This window comes from Phocoena sinus, chromosome 7 (genome assembly GCF_008692025.1).
Source record: "Phocoena sinus isolate mPhoSin1 chromosome 7, mPhoSin1.pri, whole genome shotgun sequence".
Taxonomy (NCBI): Eukaryota; Metazoa; Chordata; class Mammalia; order Artiodactyla; family Phocoenidae; genus Phocoena; species Phocoena sinus.
Window position 1 is genome coordinate 113,029,818 of NC_045769.1, and position 27,653 is coordinate 113,057,470.

The 27,653-nt window shown below is 42.0% G+C and overlaps 1 protein-coding gene across 4 annotated transcripts in view; it reads right to left on the bottom strand.

The window, feature by feature from the left end:
• OCA2 (OCA2 melanosomal transmembrane protein) overlaps positions 1-27,653 on the bottom strand; it is a 276,122-nt gene that overhangs the window by 102,125 nt on the left and 146,344 nt on the right. For all 4 annotated transcript variants that reach the window (XM_032638526.1, XM_032638523.1, XM_032638525.1 and 1 more), the window contains exons 16-18: positions 23,742-23,889; positions 21,296-21,353; positions 18,594-18,702 (exon numbers count right to left, since the gene is read on the bottom strand). In XM_032638526.1, the coding sequence (XP_032494417.1) occupies positions 18,594-18,702; positions 21,296-21,353; positions 23,742-23,889 (315 nt within the window). The remainder of the gene's footprint in view (positions 1-18,593; positions 18,703-21,295; positions 21,354-23,741; positions 23,890-27,653) is intronic.

Here is a 27,653-nt window from a genome sequence, read left to right on the forward strand (position 1 = left end):
CATATCAGACAGAATAGACTTTAAAATAAAGACTACTACAAGACACTTAGAAGGACACTACATAATGATCAAGGCAGCAATCCAAGAAGAAGATATACAATTGTAAACAGTTATGAACTCAACATAGGAGAACCTCGATACATAAGGCAAATGCTAAAAGCCATAAAAGGGGAAATTGACAGTAAAACAATCATATAGGGGACTTTAACACCCTACTTTCACCAATGGAGAGATCACCCAAAATGAAAATAAATAAGGAAACACAATCTATAAATGACACATTAAACAACATGGACTTAATTGATATTTATAGGATATTTCATCCAAAAACAACAGAATACACTTTCTTCTCAAGTGCTCATGGAACATTCTGCAGGATAGATCATATCTTGGGTAAAAAATCAAGCCTTGGTAAATTTAAGAAAGTTGAAATCATATCAATTATCTTTTCCAACTACAATGCTATAAGACTAGATGTCAATTACAGGAAAAATCTGTTAAAAATACAAATACATGGAGACTAAACAATACACTAATAAATAACCAAGAGATCACTGAAGAAATCAAAGAAGAAATCAAAAAATACCTAGGAATAAAAGATAATGAAAACACGACGAGCAAAACCTATGGGATGCAGCAAAACCAATTCTAACAGGGAAGTTGATAGCAATACAATCCTATCTCAAGAAACAAGAAAAATCTCAAATAAACCACCTAACCTTACACCTAAAGCAATTAGAGAAAGAAGAACAAAAAACCCCAAAGTTAGCAGAAGGAAAGAAATCATAAAGATCAGATCAGAAATACATGAAAAACAAATGGAGAATATGATAGAGATCAATAGAAGTATAAGCTGGTTCTTTGAGAAGATAAACAAAATTGATAAACCACTAGCCAGACTCATCAAGAAAAAAATGGAGAAGACTCAAATCAATAGAATTGGAAATGAAAAAAAAACAACTGACACTGCAGAAATACAAAGGATCATGAAAGATTACTACAAGCAACTTTATGCCAATAAAATGGACAACCTGGAAGAAATGGACAAATTCTTAGAAAAGCACAACCTTCCAAGACTGAACCACGAAGAAATAGAAAATATAAACAGACCAATCACAAGCAGTGAAATTGAAACTGTGAGTAAAAATCTTCCAACAAACAAAAGCCCAGGACCAGATGGCTTTAGAGCCCTATGCTATCAAATATTTAGAGAAGAGCTAACAACTATACTTCTCAAACTCTTCCAAAATAAAACAGAGGGAGGAACACTCCCAAACTCATTCTATGAGGCCATCATCACCCTGATAACAAAACCAGACAAAGATGTCACAAAAAAAGAAAATTACAGGCCAATATCAGTGGTGAACATAGATGCAAAAATCCTCAACAAAATACTAGTGAACAGAATCCAACAGCACATTAAAAGGATCATACACCATGATCAAGTGCGGTTTATCCTAGGAATGCAGGATTCTTCAATATATGCAAATAAATCAACGTGATACACCATATTAACAAATTGAAGAATAAAAACCATATGATAATCTCAGTAGATGCAGAAAAAGCATTCAACAAAATTTAACGCCCATTTATGATAAAAACCCTCCAGAAAGGAGGCATAGAGAGAACTTATGTCAACATATTAAAGGCCTATATGATACACCCACAGCCAACATCATTCTCAATGGAGAAAAACCGAAATAATTTCCTCTAAGATCAGGAACAAGACAAGGCTGCCCACTCTCACCACTTTTATTCAACATAGTTTTGGAAGTTTTAGCCACAGCAAGCAGAGAAGAAAAAGAAATAAAAGGAAGCCAAATCAGAAAAGAAGGAGTAAAACTGTCACTGTTTGCAGATGACATGATACTACACATACAGAATCCTAAAGATGCTAACAGAAAACTACTAGAGGTAATCAATGAATTTGGTACAGTAGCAGGATACAAAATTAATGCACAGAAATCTCTTGCATTCTTATACACTAATGATGAAAAATCTGAAAGGGAAATTAAGGGAACACTTCCATTTAACACTGCAACAAAAAGAATAAAATACCTAGGAATAAACCTACTTAAGCAGACAAAACACCTGTATGCAGAAGACTATAAGACACTGGTATAAGAAATTAAAGATGATACAAACAGATGGAGAGATATACCATGTTCTTGGATAGGAAGAATCAACATTGTGAAAATGACTATACTACCAAAGCAATCTACAGATTCAATGCCATCCCTATCAAACTACCAAGAGCATTTTCCACAGAACTAGAACAAAAAATTTTACAGTTTGTATGGAAACACCAAAGACCCCAAATATCAAAAGCAATCTTGAGAAAGAAAAATGGATCTGGAGGAATCAGGCTCCCGGACTTCAGACTATACTGCAAAGCTACAGTAATCAAGACAGTATGGTACTGGCACAAAAACAGAAAGATAGATCAATGGAACAGGATAGAAAGTCCAGAGATAAACCCATGCACATATGGTCACCTTATCTTTGATAAAGGAGGCAAGAGTATACAATGGAGAAAAAACAGCCTCTTCAGTAATTGGTGCTGGGAAAACTGGACAGCTACATGTAAAACAATGAAATTAGAACACTCCAAAACACCATACACAAAAAAACTCACAATGGAGAAAAGACCTACATGTAAGTCCAGACACTATAAATCTCTTACAGGAAAACATAGGCAGAGCACTCTTTGACATAAATCACAGCAAGATCCTTTTTGACCCACCTCCTAGAGAAATGGAAATAGAAACAAAAATAAACAAATGGGACCTACTGAAACTTAAAAGCTTTTGCACAACCAAGGAAACCATAAACAAGACTAAAAGACCACCCTCAGAATGGGAGAAAATATTTGCAAATGAAGCAACTGACAAAGGATTAATCTCCAAAATATACAAGCAGCTCATGCAGCTCAATATCAAAAACACAAGCAACCCAGTCCTAAAATGGGCAGAAGACCTAAATAGACATTTCTCCAAAAAGATATACAGAGTGCCAACAAACATATGAAAGGTCAACATGACTAATCATTAGAGAAATGCAAATCAAAACTACAGTGAGGGGGGCTTCCCTGGTGGCACAGTGGTTGAGAGTCCGCCTGCCGATGCAGGGGACGCGGGTTCGTGCCGCGGTCCAGGAAGATCCCACATGCCGTGGAGCGGCTGGGCCCATGAGCCATGGCCGCTGAACCTGCGCATCCGGAGCCTGTGCTCCACAACGGGATAGGCCACAAGAGTGAGAGGCCTGCGTACCACAAAAAAAAAAAAAAAAAAAAAACTAAAGTGAGATATCACCTCACACCGGTCAGAATGGCCATCATCAAAAAGTCTACAAAAATTAAATGCTGGAGAGGGTGTGGAGAAAAGGGAACCCTCTTGCACTGTTGGTGGGAATATAAATTGATATAGCCACTATGGAGAACAGTATGGAGGTTCCTTAAAAAACTAAAAATAGAACCATCATATTACCCAGCAATCCCACTACTGGACACATTCCCTGAGAAAACCATAACTCAAAGAGAGCCATGTACCACAATGTTCAATGTAACACTGTTTACAATCGCCAGGTTATAGAAGCAACCTAAGTGTCCATCAACAGATGAATGGATAAAGAAGATGTGGCACATATATACAATGGAATATTACTCATCATAAAAAGAAATGAAACTGTTATTTTTAGTGAGGGGGATGGCCCTTGAGACTGTCATACAGAGTGAAATAAGTCAGAAAGAGAAAAAAAATACCGTATGCTACCACATATATATGTAATCTAATAAAGAAAAAGGTTCTGAAGAACCAAGGGACAGAACAGGAATAAAGACACAGATGTAGAGAATGGACTTGAGGACACAGAGAAGGGGAAGTGAGTCAAAGTGAGAGAGTGGCATGGATATATATACACTACCAAATGTAAAATAGATAGCTAGTGGGAAGCAGCCGCATAGCACAGGGAGATCAGCTCCATGCTTTGTGACCATCTAGAGGGGTGAGATAGGGAGGGTGGAAGGGAGATGCAAGAGGCATATGGGGATATATATATATACGTATAGCTGATTTACTTTGTGATACAGCAGAAACTAAAACACCATTTTAAAGCAATTATACTCCAATAAAGATGTTTAAAAATTAGATAAAATGATAAAATAGATAAAGTGACAAACTTTATATGATATATATTTTTTACCACAATAAAAAAAAATAAGTAAGAAAGATGTCCTGCTTGGGAAGTGCATTATCCTTTTGGAGAGGTGCTAGGACTTCATTCTGCAGACAGAGAGAAACCACTGAAGTTTTCTAAGCAAAGTAGCTGGAATGCCTGATTTTTCCATGTGTGCAGCTTTGTCTGCCTGACTAGACTTTATCACTTTGGTCTGAACTCTTCAGAGCATCTACCACAGAACTGAAGACAGATAGTTGCTTACCTAATCCATCACATCTGCTGGTTAATTACTTGATTTTTATTCTAAAGATTCCTTGATTGATCATCATGTCTTTTCTTTAAATTCTCAGTAAGAAAAATATTGTACCAATTTCCCTTTCTCTGAATGATGCTTTTCTACAAACATAAATGGCATCTCATTGTTTGCTCTGCTATATGGCAATAAGAATCTCTCAAACTCAGTGAAAACACAAGTTATTTTCCATGATCATAAGAGAAATACCAGTCAGGACAGGAAGACAGAAGCTCCTGTAAGACTCTCTGTTTTCCTTTATCATTTGTGGAGGCCTGAATTTCCTTCCAGCCAAAACTCCTGTCATAGTACTCATGAAGCCAACTTTATAATAGGTTCTGTATTCACAGAGTTTAATTGTGTCAGAAAAATTCCCTTCAATAACCTGCAATTGAATGAAGTCTTCCTTGTCTCTGGCAAAACCTCACTTTCTCCCTTAACTTTAATCACACTGCCTGCAGAAACCAGTGGCACTAATCAAACTGCCTGTGCATAAGTACATCTGCTTGGCAATGCCTGGTGCCTTCACTGAGAAGTCCCAGCAGTACCTCCTAATGTGTCCCCCCAGGTCACTGCCAATAACATTCCATTCTATTCTCACTCAGTGCTGGCTCCTCAATGACACCCAGCGATAAAGGATGAAGTGGTATTTGTTTTATAGCATGCTGGAAGAAAAGGCTGCTGATAGGAACAATACAGTTCCCAGCTTCACATTCTATTACGAATTCTAACAACCTGCCATTGAGACTCTTCTAAAAATTAAAATTTCGGTTGGGTGGAGATGGATAAAGATAAAAAGTAACATTTACCTGAGCTGTCTTTATCCTGTGGCGCTCCTATCAACACCCTCTTGGGGCATTAATCTCTCATCAAGAGCTCTGCCATTGCTTAAAACAAAACCTATGATAGGTGGCTCTGTACTTTCTCACTCAAATCTCCAACAGGGCCAAGTTTCAATGCAAAACAAAGAGCTAAATAGGTCATTTTACCCCATTCCTAAAGCCCTGGGCAATACGATTCAGAGGAAAGCAGAGCAAGGACTTCTACCATTTGTTAAGCAGCCTCCTTGGCAAGGAGCTCTGGTCACCTTGCAGCAACCCCTCCCATGAGGAAACTCTGAGGTTCCCAAGGTTTTCTTCAGGCTACACAGCTTGTTGGGGGCAAAACCAAGATTCAGCCCCCAGTCTGTGAGAGTGTTTTTCCATTGCACCAAGGTGGACTCCTCTCATGTGCTCAGTCTTCAAATGGGATGGTTTCACTACTTAAAAACGTATCTGGTAACTCCACGTGAGAAACCTCTCCCCAAAAGTCGATCTGTCTCATGTGCTCAGAGATACAACTTGACTGTGTTCTATCTGAAACCTTGCAGTCTTTTTATACAGAACATATTGTACCTGGTCCTGCTCTGGACATTTTTCAGGTGCCTTTGTTTTTTGGTTTTTTTTGAGGTACGCAGGCCTCTCACCGCTTCGGCCCCTCCCGCTGCGGAGCACAGGCTCCAGATGCCCAGACCCAGTGGCCACGGCTCATGGGCCCAGCCGCTCCGCAGCACGTGGGACCCTCCCAGACCAGGGCACTAACCTGCGTCCCCCACATCGGCAGGCAGACTCCCAATCACCGCGCCACCAGGGAAGCCCTTTCAGGTGCCTTTGATCAAAAGCAATACTGTCCTGATGAATCCACTACCTGAAGTTAAGATGAGATAACCTATATGTCTTAAGCCACACAGGATGCATCTCTAGAGAATATCTTAACAGTTACAAACCTCATATTCATCCTTCAAACAAGAAAAACTCATGAATGGCTTGTGCGTACTGGATGGAGTAGAAACTACCCTGCCTCTCTCCTTTGGTGAGGTATCTAATGTGTGTTGGCCATCGACTACCTAAAATAAGCCACATGAGATTTATCACAAATAAGACTTTCTGTTGCAAAGAAATACTGTGGGTGTCCAGGGGGTAGTTTTAAATCTACCACTGAACCTGTCATTCACCCAAGCATTGAGATTCCAGGGTACAAGCTGAAGCCTGCTCTTGGGGAGCTCCCAGTCCACAGTTGGGTGGGCAAGTAGGACAGGCAGCATGGGATGAGTTAGATTTGAAGGTAACAATGAGCAGAGTCACCAAGGGGTTAAGTTCTACTAACCACACATAGGGCAACTGCCTGGGACCAAAAGGAGGGAGCATCTCATTACCTGTGCAATTACTATATTGTCTGCAAGGTGTCCTCTCACGAGAAAAGTCCTATTCTTTCTAGTTTCCTTTTTAAATCCAGCAAAAGCAAGGCCATTTTTCATCATCCTATATTTTCCTGAGTTGTTTAGCAATCAGCATAAACTGTCCATTCACATCACACTCAATCCAGCACCAGGGGCTGTTTCTGAGACCTCTGCCTGTATGAGGTGATTCAGTCCTCACAACCTCCTTACAGGGAGCACTGAGACATGCTACAGGTGTCCACAAGCATCAAGCAACTGATTACTGGAGCTTTGCTTTGAACCAGGGCAATCTGGCCTCCAATCTTCCCTAACTCTACTCGATCCAGGGATGTGGCTGCAAACATCCAGCAGCAGCTTTGACATCAAAGCTCAGAGGGAAGCTCATAGCTCCGTTTCAACACCTGGAAGCTTTGTGCTCTTCCAATCAGACTTAGGAAACACCATGATTACATCAAGTCAGTAGTTTTTAAATAATTGAGGTTGAAAAAAGATAATTAAAAAATAAGTGATACTATTTCTAAGCATTTTGCTGCAACTAAAGCTTTCCACCAATACTGACGGGAGAATGTAGGTGGACAGGAACCTGCTGAGTTACCCATCCCTCTCCATTCTCCTCCACCCCTTCCCACTCTCTGCCTGTGTGGACCACATCAAAAGGTTCTCATACCCAGGATTCCAGCTGTGCTCTGCAAGGGGAGGCCCAGCAGGAGATGGAGTCTGGGTACAAGGGCTCACAGCATTCATTATTTTGGACCCCTCCCTACAGAGTCCTTTCACTGAAGGCCACACAGCTCTTGTCAAGATGGCCTTGTCATTACATCCTTCTAGTTCTTAGAAGGAACTCTCTCTCTCTCTCTCTCTCTCTCTCTCTCTCTCACACACACACACACACACACACACGCACACACATGCACACACATGCACACACTGGCTCTGGGATACCACTCTACCCCTTGTGGATTCCTTCATCTTGCCCAATAGTAAATTCATTCAAATTGCCAAGTTTGAGTATGTCATCTGTTTTCTTGCAGAAGCCTGAATGATACAGTAAATATATTCATTAAATCATTTACTAAACATTTTAATTGAACTATGACATATACACAGAAAAGTGCATTGATTTTAAATAAACCATATAGAGCTCAGTTACAAAGGAAACTCAACCATGTAACCTCCTCCAAGGGCAAGAAACAGGACATTATCAACAAAAGCCGAATTAGATCTTCCATTCCTTACACTCTGCCTTCAACCACTGACTCCTAACACCATAAAGTAGATTTGCCCGTTTCTGAGTCTTCATGCCTGGAATCATATACTATGTATTATATGAGTTTCAATCAGATTTCTCTTTTGCTCAACATGTTTGTGAGATTCAGTCACATCGTTACAGTTTCAGGAATACATTTATTTTTATTTCTGTATAGTATTCCACTGTATGATCATCTCACAATTTATCAGTTCTAGAGTTGATAGATATGGAATGGCTTCCAGATTGGGGTTACTATAAATAATGCTGTTATAAGCATTTTAAGACATGTCTTTTGGTGTGCAGACATACACATTTCTGTTGGGAATATAACTAAGAACAAACTTTCTGGGCTATAGATATGCATTGTCCTAAACTTTGGTAATACTACCAAATCATTTTCAAAAGTCTGTACAAATTTACAATCTTATGAGCAGTGTATGACACTTTCTGTTGCCCTATATTCTCTAATATTTGGTGTTGTCAGCCTTTAATTTTAGCCATTTAGGTGTGGATATAGCAGTATCTTGTTGTGGTTCAGATTCACATTTTACTAGCGACTTATAAGGTTAAGCACCTTTTCATATGCTTATTGGTAATTTCAGCATTTACTTATTTTTTTTTTGCGGTACGCGGGCCTCTCACTGCTGTGGCCTCTCCCGTTGCGGAGCACAGGCTCCGGATGCACAGGCTTGGCGGCCATGGCTCACGGGCCCAGCCGCTCCACGGCACGTGGGATCTTCCCGGACCGGGGCACGAACCCGTGTCCCCTGCATCGGCAGGCAGACTCTCAACCACTGCGCCACCAGGGAAGCCCAATTTCAGTTATTTTAATATCTTCTTTTGTGAAGAGTCTATTCAGGATTCCTGTCCATTTTGTATCTTTCACTTAATTTATAGGTATTTTTAATATTTTAGTTATATTTTCCTTTTAAATTGAGTGGCCATGTTTTCCAAGTGGCCCTGTTATCCTGGTCATAATTTCTGGGTTAGGAAAGGAAATTAACCCAACCTGGGTCAATCAAACTCTTCTCCAAGGAATTTGGGATTCAAAATAGTCATTTCTCTTTGTGTGGCTGAAACTGAGATCCTATAAATTGGGAAACCAATGAGACCATCTCTATTCTGCCATGAGTAGAAAAAAGACAAGAAAATGGTCCATGGAGAAGCACGAGGCAATTAGAAGAGAACAAAATGTGTCTGGGGGACAGCAGTATGTCCTCTGTCTGGATGCCTTTCTACTTCCTAAGTCTGCTTTCCCCACTCCACTCCAACCCCTCTCTCACAGAGCCCACTGTCCCTTGGAGTCTGCAGGTTAGTCCAGTATCATCCTAATAATCCCCTATTTTGTTTGATATCAAGTAGATTGTTTTACTGGTAGCTAAAAATACTTTAACAAAGACAATAAAATTTCTCAACAAAGGACACCAAAGGACACTGACAACACCAGTTTCCTTGAAACCATAGCAAGGAAATAATTACAGAAATATCTCCGGAACTGAAATCTAATCAAACTCATTGTGAGAGAACCTAGGGGGACGTTCTGAGCTAATTATCAAAGAAGGAGACCTAGAAAATTGTTAATCAAGGTTTTAAATTTTAAAGACAAAGATAACATTTTGAATCCAGCTTGCTGATTCCTATAGTTTTCATAATCAGTTATCCACGATTCTAAAATCCTAAAGTTTGGAAAAGCAAATTTTTTATGTTTTATGTCAAAATTCAACAAAACCTGATTTGAACTGAAATGAGGCTATCTGTGGTCATAATTTGTCCCACCTTGTAGAAAATATTCAGGTTTCACTGTAGAATTACTAATGTTCGGAGGACAGGGTGCTGGGCCTGAACCTCTCGGGGTTGTTCCATCATATAAAATTGTGTGTACACTTAATTGTCTTCATAAAATATAAACAAAAATATCTGAATTTTGAAACATATCTGGCACCAAGAATTTCATGTGGAGACTATGGACCTGTCTGTACGTAATAGCTTGAGCAATATGGAGTTAATTCCAGTGTACATTTTAGATAAAGATCCCTGCACATCGGGGAACTATCTCTTTGCCAGATGCATATGAATTGTGACCATGGCCCTTAGTCACTTTTCTTTCTTCACTGTTGTGACACCTATTGCACTTGGGTCCTTCAGGGTCCTCCAGTCACTCACCAGAAGTTTATGGCAGTGGCCAGCTCTGTGTAAACATGTCCTCATACAGGTGCACCCTGACCAAATTTGTCTTTGAGCCCATGCACCAACAGCTGCTTCCCAGCTGGGGCTCCTCTGTTGCGTGGCCTTCATGCATTTATTAGCTGGATGCACCTGCAAGTTGGCATTCCATGGGAAAGAACTTGGACCAATGGATAAATGTTCCCTCTTTCTCCCTGCAACCCCATGGACAGTCCTGAGACACATCTCGTGTTTCTTCTCAGACAATCCTACTGTATGGAGTGACCAGTGGCCCATAATGTAGCCAGATAGTGATTCAGCCTTGTTTTGACTCACTCCCTTCACCACCCTACTTCTCTGTCCCTTACTTCTCTTTCCTGGGATCATACTCTCCAATGAAGAACACCCACACAAGGCTTTGCTCTCTAGAGAACACAGGCTGAGTCAGCCACACATGATATTCTCACAATCATGAAATAAGTTGGAATCTATAAGAATCAGTAAGAAGTTTGTTCATGCATTCCATATACCTATATATTGTATCTACTAATGTGTCAGGCCTTAACACAAGGCACTGAGTAGAGAAAAGCCTAGAAGACATGGACCATGCCCTTGAATCTAGCTGGGGAGGGGGATACCAGGGGACAGAGAGGTAAACATGATTATAAAGCATGAGTTCTAGATTTAAGGCATAATCTAATCATGCCAAATGATGGTGAGGATGTAGAGCTGCTGGAGCTCCCATATACTACTGTGGAAGTGCAAAGTGCTACAGTCACTCTGAAAAGTGGTGCAGCAGCTTTTTTTAAAGCTAAACACACACTCACAATATGATCCAGCAGTCCCACTCTTTGGTAATTACCCAAGAGAAATAAAAACCTAAGTTCACACAAAACCATGTACACAAATGTTTGGAGTAGCTCTACTCACAATCATCAAAAATTGGAAACAACCCAAATGCCCTTCAATGGGCCAATGGATAAACAAAATGTGGTATATCTGTACCATGGAAGAATACTCAGCAACAAAAAGAATGAACTATTGATACCTGCAACAACTTGGATGAATCTGAGTGAGAGAAGTCAGTTCCAAAGGTTGTCTGATTCCATGTATATGACATTCTCCAAAAGACAAAACTATAGTGATGGAGAACATATCAGGAGTCACCAGGATTAAGGCAGAGGGTGATACAAAAGAATAACACAAAGAAATTTTGGGAGGGGTGATGGAACTATTCTGTGTTCTGATTATAGTGGCAGTTACATAAATATACATCTTTGTTAAAGTTCATAGAATTTTGAATTTGAAAAGAAAAATCAGTTTTGCTCTATGATAATTTAAAAAATAAAGTAAGAAGAAAAAATAATGATAATCATTGCTGTGCTTAGGTTATGATGTTTAAATAAAGGAATGTATTATATGATGTCATGTTTTGTTACATGACATGACATGGTGTTATATGACACCACGTTGTATTATGTGATGTTACATTGTGTTACATGGTGCACCTTATATGATACCACCTTGTCATGTGGCATCACATTGTGTTATATGATGTCACATGTTACATGATGCATGTTGTGTAATGTGACATCACCTCATGTTATATGGCATTACATTGTATTATGCTCAACTTACCCAGTATGTCATATTCAAAACAGCACTTCATCAAAGACGAACGATCATATCTCTATCTGCTGAAGCCCTGGGAAGATCTTGCATTAAATTTGCCCCTGTTCCCATTAAGAGAGTTACTGTAACTCTAAGGAAACTGTATTCCATTTAACATATATGCTAATCAAACCTTTCTCTTAGTCAACCTAACTCTTTCCCATCACAGTGAATATGCAAATATACAGATTACGTGTTCTAGGATCCCCAGATAAAATCATTTGTACACAATCCTAACTGAAAACACGAGATTTGAAAGCAGAAACAAAATAAACCTTTCAATCCCAGATGCAACAACACACAAAAAAAGATGTGACATCTTAGTAAAAAGTATAGACTTCTCAGGCTAAAATAAAAAGTTTCATGGTAATCAAGATTTTTTAAAGTCCATAGATATGGGAAAAGATGTGACTTTAACTTTTAAAAGTATTATGATTTCTACAAATACCACTGCCAAATGCTAACAAAATTGCATGCAAACTCCATTTCTTCAGTCTTTAAAATATGTGATGTGTTCTTTTAAAGTAGAATCTCAAATAAAGTTAGAAACAAAATAACAAGGTCCTACTGTATAGCACAAGGAACTATATTCAATAAACCTCAATGGAAAAGAATATGAAAAAGAATGTATATATATGTATAACTGAGTCACTTTACTGTATAGCAGTAACACAACATTGTAATTCAAATATACTTCAATTTTAAAAAGTTGTAAGCAGAACAATTGTAAGTATGATGGTGAAGTTTAAATACAATTTTATGACCTGTTTCTCATAAAGTAGCTACCAGTGAAATATTATAGATTTGAAAGCTCCTGTAGCTGAGACAGTAACTTTCCTTCAAGCTTAATAACCTTTGCCAACATGGAGAAAAAATAAAGAAAACAAGCAGAATGTGTGGTGTGCTCCAAGGACAGAGAACAAGATAACTCAAAGGGCCAATATTGTCAGAAAAAAGAGTTACAGGACTCCCATCACTCTGTCACAATGCGACCATTGCAATGACCCAGAGCCCTCCCAAGCACCATGCCCTGTCCCTTTCCCATTCATATAAGGAAAGACATTTGCCCTGTTTTTCTCTCGCTCAGCACACTGAAAGTATACATGCTCTGCCCAGTCAGAAGATGACTTATAGGTTCCCTGGCTGGCACATATATACAATGGAATATTACTCAGCCATAAAAAGAAATGAAATTGAGCTATTTGTAATGAGGTGGATAGACCTAGAGTCTGTCATACAGAGTGAAATAAGTCAGAAAGAAAAAGACAAATACCGTATGCTAACACATATATATGGAATTTAAGGGAAAAAATGTGATGAAGAACCTAGGGGTAACACAGGAATAAAGACACAGACCTACTAGAGAACGGACTTGAGGATATGGGGAGGGGGAAGGATGAGCTGTGACAGGGCGAGAGAGAGGCATGGACATATATACACTAACAAACGTAAGGTAGATAGCTAGCGGGAAGCAGCCGCATGGCACAGGGATATCAGCTCGGTGCTTTGTGACCGCCTGGAGGGGTGGGATAGGGAGGGTGGGAGGGAGGGAGACACAAGAGGGAAGAGATATGGGAACATATGTATATGTATAACTGATTCACTTTGTTATAAAGCAGAAACTAACACACCATTGTAAAGCAATTATACTCCAATAAAGATGTTAAAAAGAAAAAAAAACAGACAAGCAACCCATGCTCATTGTCGACTTTCCCTGACTACCGGGAAGTCAGTCCACTGTTCTTGCAGTGACCCTTCTCTTTAATAAACCCTATCTTCCTTACATTCTGCTTTGTGTATGGAAATTCTTTTCCAACACACGCTCAGACCACGACATTTTGGTGGTCCATATGGGGATATCTCTTGGGGGGATCTCCTCCCCCACCTCCTTTCCTCCCCCACCTCCTCTCCTCATTTCCTGGGACCCTTTGTGAACAGGCAAGTTGCCGTGGAAGCAACAGGGACGCTGGCCAGGGCCACACCCTGGTGTGTTCCGAAGGCTCCACGGCTCACTTCAACCCAATAACTGCTGCCCAGAACGGGTGAGGGTGCCTCTGTCTTCCTTCTGAGGACTAGGCCAATTGATATTGTGCAGGCATGGGTCAGGCATTTAAAAGCCATTAGGGTGCCTGCCACTTGAAGACTCCCGTGAAAAGATAAGGGAGTCACGGAACAGATCAGGTTGTTAGGGTGTCTACCCCCAGCAAGACAACTTCCATGCTCTGTGAGGCACAAATTGGTTCAAGCAGAACACTGAGCCCCCTCCCCTTGGCTGCCACCTTCCTAGCAGGACCACGAGGTGGATTCCTCAGCCTGTCTTCTATGTTACTTTCACCTTTTTCTCCATCTGGATTGACTTACAGGAGCTCAGGCTGCATCTGAGCCATCCCAGGAGTGCCTTTTCACGTTTCAGGGAATCGCCAAATGGTGAGTCACCTGGTGGGTCCTGGGAATCTCTCTCTCTTTCTTTCTTTGCCTGAGTTGCACGGTGCCTTAGTCGCACTGTTTGTGCCTCGGTCACATGGTTTGTACCTTAGTCACATGCTCAGGGGTCACCTCTCACTGTCAGACACAACGGTTGGGACTGTTGGCCTATTTTGTGCATTAATCACATGGAGAGATCACTGCAACAATGAGGATGGCTTTCTGTCAGCTGGTGACTCTCAGTACTCCCATTCTATGGCATATAAGCTAAGAATGGGTTCTGCTATGTCTTGGGGGCCTCCCTTAGACTCACCCCTCGGCTGTATCCTCAGGAACTAGAAAAATATTTGACCCTGAAAATCACAAAAAGAAGAGGCTCATTTTGTTTTGTAACACAGCTTGGCCCCAGTATAAACTGGGGGACCAAGAAAAATGGCCTCTTAATGGCATACTAAATTATAACATGATCCTCCAACTTGATCTTTTTTGCCAGAAACAAGGAAAGGACTCAGAGGTTCCTTATGTCCAGACCTTTATAGCCCTTACTTAGAATCCCAATCTGAGAGACTCATGCTGCATGTGTCTTTCTGTTGCTGCCTTATCCCCCTGACCCCCTCTGTCTCCCTCTCCATCAGATCTCCTAGACGATCCTCTACTCGACCCTTCCTGTCCTCCACCCCATCAACCCCTTTTGCTTCAGCACCCACCCCACCTCAACCCACAGCTGTCCAACAGCCACTCCCTTACCAGGACGAAAACCCCCCTTCCCTCCCCACATAAGATCGAGGACTGCCCAACACCAGGAAACAGATTCTAATATGCTTCCCTTAAGGGAAGTAGCAAATGGATCCATGGGCACTATTAGAGTCCATGTTCCCTTTCCCATGTCTGACATTTCCCAAATTCAAAACAAGTTAGGTTCCTTCAGTCTGGATCCCACCGCTTTTATTAAGGAATTTCAGGCCCTCACTATAGCCTCTGACCTGACCTGGCAAGACATTCATGTAGTCCTGACCACTTGTACTCATGAAGAGAAAAACAGGATATGGGCATCAGCCCAAGCTTGGGCAGATGAGGCACAGCTCTGTTTCCAAAACCTGGATGGACGGGGACCAGTTTTGGGCTGGCTAAATGACTCTTTGTAACTATACCCTCAATTTTAATCAGACTAGCCTGGAGTGGAATCCCTGGTCAGAGGAAAATAAATATGATGTACATGAAGCTAATTTCACTTTGTGTTGGAGAAATTCAAGGAAAAATGAGACTAAGAAATATATTAATGAAGACCATATCCCCATAAACAGCTCGGCCCTTGGAACTAAATACATGGGGATCGGTGTGACCACTGGACACTTAGTTTAACCTCCTGGCAAGATTCTCCTCCAAAATATAATATAATTCAGCTAATATTCAGAAATTTGTTATGCCAATTCCCCCCGTCACACTCATAATAAGTCAGAGCCTGGATTCTCCCCTTTATGTATAGATGATTACTTCCTCAGAGTTTGGCCTTCCCAATCTAATCCTAGGCCATGGGACCCCAGTCTATTTCCAGAGGAAAACTCCCAAAAGGTCAGGGCCTGGCTCTAGGGACCCACAACAGGGGTATCTTTGAGGGGCACTGGATTTTCATTTCTATGTGGTAACGGGGTCTATCTGGATCTTCCCACACTTTGAAGGGGCTCCCGCACAATTAGTGCTGCGGTCCCAGAGGCGACCGTTACAAAGGATTTAGCTTCCTCAGGAGGCATTCCCAACCTTGGGTCCTTCCTTGAGGAGGCCTTAAGACCTGTCTGGGAGAGACAAAAATAAACCACTGACTAGACATGCTTACAATAAACCAATTCTTGATAGGCCCAACATAATACATAGTGTCTTTAGAGGGCTCTTTTGGTTTGCAGGCATACCCCTCTTACAGAGGAGTGTTCTCAATCTCACCATCATGGACCAGGAATCTTGGAAGGCTACGGTAGCAGCCATTGAAGAACAGCAGTCAGCCCTAGGCTCTCTGGCCGAGGTGGTCTTACAAAATAGGAGGGTCCTTAATGTTATAACAGCTGAGGCAGAGAGTGTCTGTGCCCTACTAAATTAGATATGCTGCTTAATACCTCCAGCCAGATTGAAGAAAACCTTCAGATTCTAAAGAAAAACATCAAATTAATAGAAGATTTAAAAGAGAGGGCAGGACAGGGCCCCAGCTGGCTTTCTAGCCTCCTCTCCTCTGTGGGGATCCAGATATGGACATGGCTATTGCCCTTGTCGGGACCATTAATCCTGATAGCTTTCCTTATGTTGTTTGGCCCCTGCATTATTAACACATTATCTAAGTTCATCTCCCAACAGGTTCAAAAGATTCACTTCCAGATGGTGCTACAACAAGGGTACCAGCCAGCTGGCACACGGACTACATTGGAACAAGCCTTCTTATCATTCCCTGGACTCTCATCTCCCTCCGTGAACACACCCTGACAGAGCAGGCATCAGGAACCCAGGGCCCCTACGATGCCCCCAACCAGCAAGAAGCAGCCAGAGAGATTGTCGGCCATTCTCCTTACAAAAAGGGTTCCCAAACACCTGAGAAGGAGCTAGGCAGGTAGGTAGACATGAGCAGGGATCCAATAGGGCCAAAGAATTGGCCCTTTAAATAAAGAGAGGGGGGGCTTCCGCGGTGGCGCAGTGGTTGAGAGTCCGCCTGCCGATGCAGAGGACACGGGTTCGTGCCCCGGTCTGGGAGGATCCCACATGCCGCGGAGCGGCTGGGCCCGTGAGCCATGGCCGCTGAGCCTGCGCGTCCGGAGCCTGTGCTCCGCAACGGGAGAGGCCACAACAGTGAGAGGCCCGCATACCAAAAAAATAAAAAAATAAAAAAAAATAAAGAGAGGGGGAAATGTGGTGTGCTCCAAGGACAAAGAACAAGGTAAACTCAAAGGGCGAATATTGCCAGAACAAAGAGTTACAGGACTCCCATCACTCTGTCACAATGCGACCATTGCAATGACCCAGAGCCCTCCCAAGCACCATGCCCTGTCCCTTTCCCATTCCATATAAGGAAAGACTTTGCCCTGTTTTTCTCTCGCTCAGCACACTGAAAGTATACGTACTCTGCCCAGTCAGCAGATGACTTACAGGTTCCCCGGCTATAAAAACAGACAAGCAACCCATGCTCATTGTCGACTTTCCCTGACTACCGGGAAGTCAGTCCACTGTTCTTGCAGTGACCCTTCTGTAATAAACCCTATCTTCCTTACATTCTGTCTTGTGTCTGGAAATTCTTTTCCAACCCGTGCTCGGACCACAACAAAATAATTTGTGAACACCCAAAAGAATTATCTAATGGAACCTGTATGCCCACAAAATACCAATTTTGTTGTACTTGTTTAATATTTAGAGATATAAAGATTCTTAGTGGTAGCCAAGAACTAAAGGAGCAATGCTGTTGTTCGAATAACTAAGCCTGACCATGTTATCCATCTATTTTACACAGTTAAGAAGCTTTGCTTTCTACAGAAGTTATATTCTTCAAATGTTGCAGTAAGTCAAATTTTTATAAAAACATATTAGCAGAGCTCACTTTTGAAGGAAAACCATAGGTAAAGATTTTGTTTAAAGAAAATGCTCCTTGACACTTCCTCAAATTTAACTTTATATCTATACTTTCATGTGAGGTGGGTTTTGGAAGTGGTTTTATTTTGTTTTAAATAATGACACCAATAGAGATAACTATTAAATCAACTAGAAAGATCTAAGTAACATGAAAATGTTGATGGAGAGTAGAAGAATGCCAGGGTAAACACGATATCTGGTGAACTCATTCTACAAGATGGCCATGTGTCAGGTGGGGATGGGCCACGCAACCTAGATTTTGGGAAAGTACAAAGTGAGAGCCATAAGACTGTGAAAGCAAGAGAAGAGAAATCTATGGGAGCAGGTGGGAGAATGGAGTTCTGTTGCATAGGGAAAATGGATGCACCATTGGGTAAGGAGAAGGACCAGCGTAGACTTCTTGTAATTCTCTGGCCCCTTCACTAATGTCTCTCATCTAATCGTCAGGTCAGGTTGCACAAACTGCAGGACTGTGGCCTTGATGATATGACCTCTTATCTCTTCTAGAGGTGTTTCTTAGGTAACAGTTTGAAGATCTGATTATTAAGTATGATAGAGATGATGCTATCCACCCTGTTCTCTATCCCTTCTAATGTTAAACCTGGAGGGGCTGAGGATCCAAGGCACTGAGATGTATCTCTCTCTCACCCTCTCTGTCCTCCTCTCCCTCTCCTCCAGAAAACTATCCCTCTCAGCCCTCACCAGCATCTGGGAACAAGCTTTGAAACATCCCCTTCCAGACTGTGATGTCACTTGGAAAGCCTATCAACAAAAGCTACCCCAAAAATTAGACTCACCAATATCAAGATGAACACCAGGGACAAACGAATTGAGAAAGAACATGACGATAACAAATCCCAACACCGTCAGGCATTTGGCGAGCAGAATCCTGTCTGATATCCTGTGCTGTGAGAGAGGAAAACACAACTCATTTACTCAGTGTAATCTGATTTCTGCAATGTGTCCACAATCCTACGTGATTTGAATCACTACAAATTTCTCCTTATGATGAAAAATATAGCAACTTGAACTTGAAAGATAAGATCATGTGTTACAAGGAAAACTGTACAGATTTAAGATTAGATCATTCAAAATCTTGAAATCAAAATCTATGAAAAATAAACATAAAAAATATAGTACAATCCTTTTTTTTTTTTTTTTTTCCTGTTGTGGAGCACAGGCTCTGGACGTGCAGGCTCAGCAGCCATGGCTCACGGGCCCAGCCGCTCCGCGGCATGTGGGATCTTCCCGGACTGGGGCAAGAACCCGCGTCCCCTGCATCGGCAGGCAGACTCTCAACCACTGCGCCACCGGGGAAGCCCAGTACAATCCTTTTAAATGACACCTGACTAAATGCATTTTCAATATGACACAGAGATGCTAAGCTGTTCCCAGGCCCACTGCCAGCATCAGATAAAATAAAGCCATTGTGAAGCCTGTACATTAACCTCCAGGGACCTGGCCCTTCAAGACACATGCATTTCCACGGGTACTGTGTGTTAATAGCCTTTTAGTTTAACTTTCCCTCTATTATGCAAATCTCTGCTCATGTGGTACTGAGGTTAAAATGTTCTTGCAATAACAGGACTTCTGCTGAATGCACTTAGCAGTCCCCTAGTCACCAGATGACACATATGGGATCCTGCCCCAGGCGTTCAGGGGGCGAGGGGAGGTACTCTGCAGCACCTTCCTTAACCTTGGAGTTGCAGGCCTCCTTCCAGTGGGCCTGAGCCACAGGGCAAGATAGGACAAGGTCACCAAAGGGTGCTGTGCTGTGTGGGACTGGGGCAGGGAGTTAGGTCCCAAGAAGCACATACATCTAACTAGGCCCCTGTGTGAATCACACTCCACGGTGTGAACCAACAACTGCACTATGCCCTTTCCTCAGTGTGGTCCCACTAGCACCTCTGTCTGTTAGTCTATGCCTAAGATATCCAGGTCTAGATGTAAATATAGATAAGGCTATATAAATATAGATCCAGGTGTAGGTATGGGTAGATATAGACAGAGCCATGGGTAAGATATGGGTATAGATAAAGATATAGATGTAGAGATAGATGTAGATAGAGACAAGGGTATAGACAGGGGTATAGACATGGACATGGACATAGACACAGACATGAGTATGGGTGTAGGTATAGGTAGAGTTAGAGATAGGTATTCTCTCTTGATTTCTCTGGTCACACAGTTAAAGCTGCTGCCATAAAAACCACAAGCATACCCCTCTGTGTCACAACGACTCTGGCAGCAGCCCCTGGCCCCCTGCTCACACGCCATGGGGGCTGCTTTGGGAGCTCCTGTTTTCCTTCCCCACCCACTGCCAAGGCTTGGCCAGCCCCCACTCATCTTCCCCTTCCCCCACCAAGGAAGCCAATTTTGCTAGATGAGTCTGTGATGGAGAATCAGGAAGAAACAGGCATGGTATCTCCCTGGGCCAGGTTAACCACAGAAACTGGGTATTACCATGGTCGACTCCAGGATTGGAAATGGAGGGAGCAGGGAGGTCAAAGAATATTCCAGTGTCACTCGGCTGGTATAAGATGATCAAAGTTTGTACTCTGTTATTTTGGGGTGCCTGTCAAATTTTATCCTTTGGTTATCTGAGGTCATCAAAGTGAGAAGTCTGAGAAACAATGCAGGGGTAATGCCCAGCTCCCCAGTCCTTGTCCACCAGGTATACAGAGAGGTACGCAGTCTCATCCCTAACTTGCAGCCAGAACTACTAGAAAAAGTGGGCAGGGTCCGTTTAAGCCTGAAGCCAGAAAAATGTCATAGCCACACCTGTCTTCCCTAACCCTGACCATCTGAGTGGGACAGATGCTGGAAGGACAAACTCAAAGAACATGTTATCTACCAGGTCCCAATGTCTAAATTTCCTTTAGCGAAGGACAAAATGTTCCTATCATAATTAGAGAGTGGGTATTCAACCTCTCCCTAGGAAAGAAACTACCTGGATTTGAAATTTCATGAAGATATAAATGACTTCCAGCAGATCTTGAGCTGGGAGAGGGGCATTATGTGTCCTCAGGGGGGCTGAGAAATTCCACCTAGGTGGGAAAGTGAGCAAAAGAGCCCAAAATGAGCTTTGCCTCCCAACGTCAGAGCCGTACAACAGAAGACATACACCCCATCTCTGCCCCAAAAGGTGTTCCATCTCAAGCAGCACGCCTCCCTTGTCTTGGCCTCCATCTCCTCACCCACACAATGAGAACCACAGACTTGCCTTTCAGGGTCAGGGGGAGCTAAGAGCCGGCCAACCACAGAAAGTACTGCCCTATTTTAAAGGAACATAATAAGTTTACCTTTTAAATTCCTGGACAAAATAAGCCTACCATGTCTGGAAAATTATCTTTCCCATTAATTCCTGGAAATAACTTATGTCTTGTGTACAACTACAGGAATAAAAGAAAGATGACTTTCAGTTGCAACTTCACATGAAGTAAGGAAAAGGAATCTACTCTGTTCTTCAAGGAATCCCTGAGAAAAGAAACCACAATACCTTTCTTTGTAGCTCCTGGATATTGGTCTCCCAATTTTTATCTTCCTGTGAGATCTGTCTAAAAGAGAAAAGGGCAGACATCATTTTCCTGGTGGCATCGAGCGGTGAGGCCAGCAAGGTGGCATTCAGCAGTGGCACACAGCATGGTCCCCTGGCCTGGACGCCGTCCACAGTGTGACGCCAGGTGCGGCCACAGAATGGGGCAGGTCTCGTGGTGTAAGGAGCCTGGTAGAACTGGGTTCATGAATTGGAAAAGATGCTCATTCTAGATTCCCAAGGAAAAGTAATACATGAAATGACCGGACGGTTCAACGAGGCATGTGCGAGCATAGCACAGGAAACGTCAGAAGAACACTGGCCAGAATGTCAACAGGGGAATGAGACAGTAAGCCACCTTGGTTTTCCTCTTTTTACTTATTAATTTTCTGAATCTTTTTTCAAAATGAGGATGTGTTATATTTATAATTTAATTAAAGGAAAAAAACAGTAAAAGAAATGCCACTCGCTTTAGTGGTGATTTTTATCAATTGGAAATCTACTTTGAAGCACTTATGTCTGCTTCCTTCCCCCTCTGGTCATGGTATCCGCCCATCTCTATTTCCATTTGTCACCTCTATTTGTTCCAACTTGCCGTTCTTTTTTAACCTTTCCTATCAACTCATCTTTTCTTTTCTGCTTTATTTCCTCCCTCACCAGTTAGGAAAAAGAAGCTATGTGGTGGAGAATTTAGTCTTCATGAGCACTCACGTGTCATAGTGTCAGTGGAGGTCGACCACACAGCCAGTACAGACCCTAAAGGAAATCACAGCAGACCCAACTGAATGGTTCTAAGGACAATTTTTAAAAATAAAATGTGGAAACAGGACCTGAAGAGTTAGCACATGCCTTAGATCACCCTCATTACTATCTGCTTCCAGTGACTGTGTGGCCTTACAAAGCCACTGCCCTCTCTGGGCCTCAGTTTCCCTTTCTGTGATCAAAACAGGATGAGTTGATGGAAACTTGGTGAATTCTTCACATTTTAACCCTGAGATACACTGACTGTGTCTTAACATCCATACCAGATGGAACACGTTGAAACTTGAAGGCCAGTAGATTAAATACATTCAGGGCAATTTACTCCTGCATCTTTAATTTACAAAGTTTTTCCTTTTAAGATCCATGCCTATTGTTGAAGTTGGTCACTCTGTCCCCAGCCTGCAACTCAGGGCCTTCCAGTAGCCTGGGGGTACCAGGTCCTGCTTCTCCAGCGTCACAGGATACAGGTAGGTCCTGAGATGAGATGGAGCTGAGGATGCTGAGACAGTGCTTCACACTGGGCTACATCTCTAGACAGAGTGAGTCTCTACATACTTGCCTGTGGCCTTCTCCCCCCACTCTCAGACCAGGCTACAGCCACACTAGACAGCCCTCAGTGGTTGGCACTGGCACTGTGCCCAGCTCCTATCCTCAGTCTGCTTGCCTGCTCTCTGGGAACACAGGGCTGGTCTCAGCAAACCGCAATATGTAAGATCATTCTCACTACCTTCACAAGAACTCACATTTCCCCTTGCCGTGACAGACTTCTCATCTCCACCCAGTTCTCAACCCTACTGCAGGAATGCTTCCACATCCCTGAGGAGTGAGCAGGCTCTCGCTCTTTCTGTCAGTACTTCCAGCGTAAAGACAGGTTGGAACTCAGCACCTCATCAGAGTGGGGAGGAAAAACTCAGCACCTCACTGTTACTGTTAGGTCTCAGCTTTGATTAAAAACAAACTCAAGGGACTTCTCTGGTGGTCTAGTGGTTAAGATTCTGTGCTTCCAATGCAGGGGGCCCTGGTTCAATCCCTAGTCAGGGAACTAATTTCCCACATGCCATAAGGTGGCCAAAAAAAAAAAAAACTCCAAGAAATGAATTGAGCAGGAATTAGTATTCTTTGAGCTCCTGGAAAATCAACTACTGGGAGAATATTTTGTTAGATTAGTTTGTTATATATATATATATATTTTAAATTTTTATTATGCAACGTGTTTGGTGTGAAGTGTGACAGGCAGTAGTTGAGTGTGAACTCAATTCCTGGCATCACTCTTTCCTAGATGCAAAACCCTGGGCAAGTTGCTCAATTTCTCTGAGCCTCAGTTTTCTCATCCTTAAGCTGGGGCTAATATCAGCACACATTCCAGAGAGCTAAGTGAGAGTTAAATAAAATGCTGCATCATAACAGGTTTAGCACAGTGTATGGCACCCAAAACTTACTTAGTAGCATGCAGCTAGTGTTACTCTTTCGCAGTACCATGGGGTACTCTTCACAATCACTTTAGCTCACATTTTGCACATGACATTTGGACACTCTTAGGGTGGTCATAAATAGGTTGTTGATACAATCCAACCATTGAGTATAACTGGTAAAGATAAAAACCACTGCTGTAAACCAAGAGTGGTCTGAGCAGGGCCTGACTTGATACCTGTGGAAGCTGTGCAGCCTTCGGGCCAGCAAGCGCTCCAGTGCCAGCACCTTCCCCAGGAGTAGACCTCGAACCGCTGTCTCCTCACGGCTGGCTGGGCTGATGCGCTGTGCAGTAAGGCGCCAGACATGGATCTCATGCTTCAGTTCTGCAGGAAAGGAAAGCCAAGGCTTCATTCTCCTGCAATGTCAGACATCAGCACCTACTCCCCTCAGCACCCTCCAAGAACAGAAAACACACACCTGTGATGCAGATCTCCAAGGACCAAACCAAAGCAGTGGCTTCTTAGCTTTCATGTTATTATGAGAGAACCAGAAGACAAAGCTGACTTTTAAAAATTACAGTAGATGCAAAGATAATTTCAACTCTTTGGGTGAAGAATAAATTCTTGAATAGGCGTATGAAAGTTAGCACCCAACAAGCTTTTTCCCTCCCAAGAAATTACTTCTTGGAGCCAGTAGTTCAGATCTCAGTTCAAAATCCAGACATTGCCCAATCTTTGAAACAGATCTAATACACATCAGAAATACAAGTGTAGTAGGTGGTGCCTGGTCTCCCCAGTAGGGCATTTGGTAATAGCAGGAGATGGGGAGAGCCCTCCCTCCTGACCAGGCCCCCAAGTTGAGCTTGTGTCTATGAAAGAACACAAAGGAGAGAAATGTAGACAACTTTATGCACTTCTGAAATTAAAAGAATGAGGCAAATTTTCACCCATCAATGAATTTAAACCTCTTCTGATAGAGAAGAGAAAAATGAATTGCCAATTCATTGGCTCCTAAAATACTAGAATATCTTATGAAATTTTACTTTTAACCTCTAGTTTACTGTTAAAGATACTACATAAATTTCTCAAAATATCCACTAAAAGAATATAAGGAAGCACAGTATTTTCATGAATCACTTCTCATGTACAATGCACTATACTACATATCTTAAAAATTCAAGATGAAATTAAAAGAACACACACTTTCAAGCAGGATTAGATCAGTTGACACTAGGTCAGAGCAGAGTCAAAGCAGGGCAATTCTCCCAAGACCTGTGAAGCAGTGCACAAGCCTGGGCTCAATGACAAGGAAAATGCCACCATGGTTTTCTCTAAAGGGTCAGCCTTTCAAAGATGAAAAGTTTTTAGAATGAAGATAAGTAAAGTACTTCCATTCAGTACATATTGATTCTTTGGAGCTTACTAAAACAGAAGAAACTTGGGTATAACCTGAAAGCCTCTACAGAGAAACAGATCCATAATTCCCTCAATAAACATAATTCACACCTCCATAATTCACACCTCATTAAACAACCTGTGAGGTTATGATAATATAAAAAGGAGGAAGAGGAGGAGGAAGAGGATAAAAACATATGAATTAGGTTTCTGAAATGCTGAACACACACACACACACACACACACACACACACACAAATGCTGCACTGGGACAAGAATGGGGGGACAAGGTGGTGCAGCAGCTTCAGAGAAGCTGCAGAGAGTGCCATTATTTCATCCCATGTTCTGAACTTCGTTATATAGTGGATATCATTCAAAGCCCATCCCTAAAGTATCAGAGACTTTCTAGCCATTCTTTCAAGCCATATTAGTGACTGCCACTCTCTCAAGCAGCTGACCAATTTTGAAGAGCTACACAGGAGCATTGCTCAGCTCAGCTCCCGGGCCAGCCTGTGGGAGCCTCTCCACCTCTGTGTTTGGAGAAGCAGAAACTGAATCTGGCCTTCCAGGTCCCCAGGGCTCCTTTCCACAGGTGTCTTCTCCAGCGTCACCTTCAGCCCCTCATGCACACCCAGAGCCTTGCTGCCCTCTAGCCCATCAAATCAAACAGGACAGGCTACTCTCCTCAGATCAACCCATGGGTTAATGCTCAAGTAGTGCACTTTCAATTTTCTAGTTGTGGACAAAATAAATGTATCACCGATCATGGGAAATTTTGGTTGAGAGCGATTTTGTCCAAGAGAAGGGAGTCCACTGCCTGCACCTAGAGCTCAGTTTAGCCAAGCATCCACTCCTCAGCTCCCAAGCTTCCTCTGTACCTCCTCTGCCATTTCCCCACCCGGTCTCTGCTGAGCTCTAAGACTGTGAACCCAATCAGCTACCTGATATTGCCCTCTGAACCTCGTGCTACAAGATTCACAGATAAACATTCCATCTTCCCCCAAGAACTCTCTCTTCCCTCACTGTCTTAGTTCTTATATGACATAATTAATCTTCCAGGTACATGAACCTGAAATGTCATTTTGGTCTTATCAATGTCATTCTCCTCTACATTTCTGCACTGAACATGTAATAGGTGCCAGACACCATGCTAGATGTTAAAGGAGAAGAATAAATTGACAAGTTATAAGATAGGCCTCCAACAAGCTAGACAGAGAAATAAGATACATCATAAATGAACATGAGCTAAGGCAGTACTAGGCCACAAGAGCAGTTCAGGATATGATGGTGTGGGTCTTGCAGGATCCACGTCTTCCTGACTCAGGTCACCAGCTTATCCAGGCTTCATCTCCTCACATTTGCCTAATTCTGATTGCTGCTCCTCAGTAACCTTTGACTGAAGCCACTTCCTGACAACCCAACCCTGGTTAATCATAAAACACTGTTTGCCCTATCTATCTATTTATCTATCTATCATCTATAGAAACTATCTATATATCTATTTATCTATCTATAGATAAATACAGTTAGATATATGGAAACAAGGAATCTATGTTCCTATTTACCTATCTTCTACCTATCTAGGCTGATCCACCTAAGAAAACAGATGATAGATAGATAGATAGATTCATTCTTTCAAATAGCCCATTGTTCCCCATGACCTGCAAAGATCTTTAGGGAAGACTCAAGATCCTCAAGTGGTGAGTGCCATTGTGAGCTCTGATCCCACTGTATAAGTTTTAGCTCTTGCTTTGCCTGACTAGCCCTGACCAGGACACATCATCAGATGTCTCATCTCTACCTCTCTGATTACCACCAGCCCCTATCTTTCCAAGCTTCTCAACCACCCTCTTGTGGCATTACTTGTGGTTGCCGTATACATGTTACAAGCAGGCAAAGACATTACCATGTGGGATGTGTTCTCTCACAGGAGGTGGTGGCTACCAGGAGCCTAGAGGAGGGTCACCTGGCTCTAATTCAGGAGTCTCAGGGGAAGACACCTAGGCCAGGAGTTGAGAAATAGAATTATACTACTATAAGATTCTTATCCTTTATGTTAAGTGGTATAATATCACTTGAAGTTAGTGATATAATTATAACTAAAATCACAATTAGAAAATGTGACATGATGATACACTTAAATTCAACCATATCACTAATCAAGTTAAATATCAATGATCTAAACATATCAATTAAAAGACAGATTATTAGATTGGATAAAAAAGCAAGACCCAACTATAAGCTATTTGCAAGAAATGCACTTTAAATATAAAGACACAAAAAGGTTAAAAGTAAAAGGATGATAAAAATATACCACACTAACAGAAAGCTGGAATTGCTACATTAAGATCAAATTAGTTTTCAGAGCAAGAATATTACTATGGATAGGGAAGGGTACTTCATAATGATAAAGGTGTTAATTCTTCAAGAGGACATAATAACCCTAAATGTTTATGTACCCTAGTAACAAAATTTTGAAATATGTAAAGCAAAAAATCATATAATTGCAAAGATAAATAGACAAATCCACAGCCTTAGTCAGAGATTTCTATATCCACCTCTCAATAATTGATAGACAAGTGGGCAGAAAATCAGCAAGAATATGAATGACCTGAATAACATTATCAGTCAACTTGACCTAATTGTTCATATTGACATAACTCCAACCAACAACAGCAAAATACATATTCTTTTCTAGTGCAAATAGAATATTTATGAGAATAGGCCACATTCTACCATAAAACAGGTTTCAA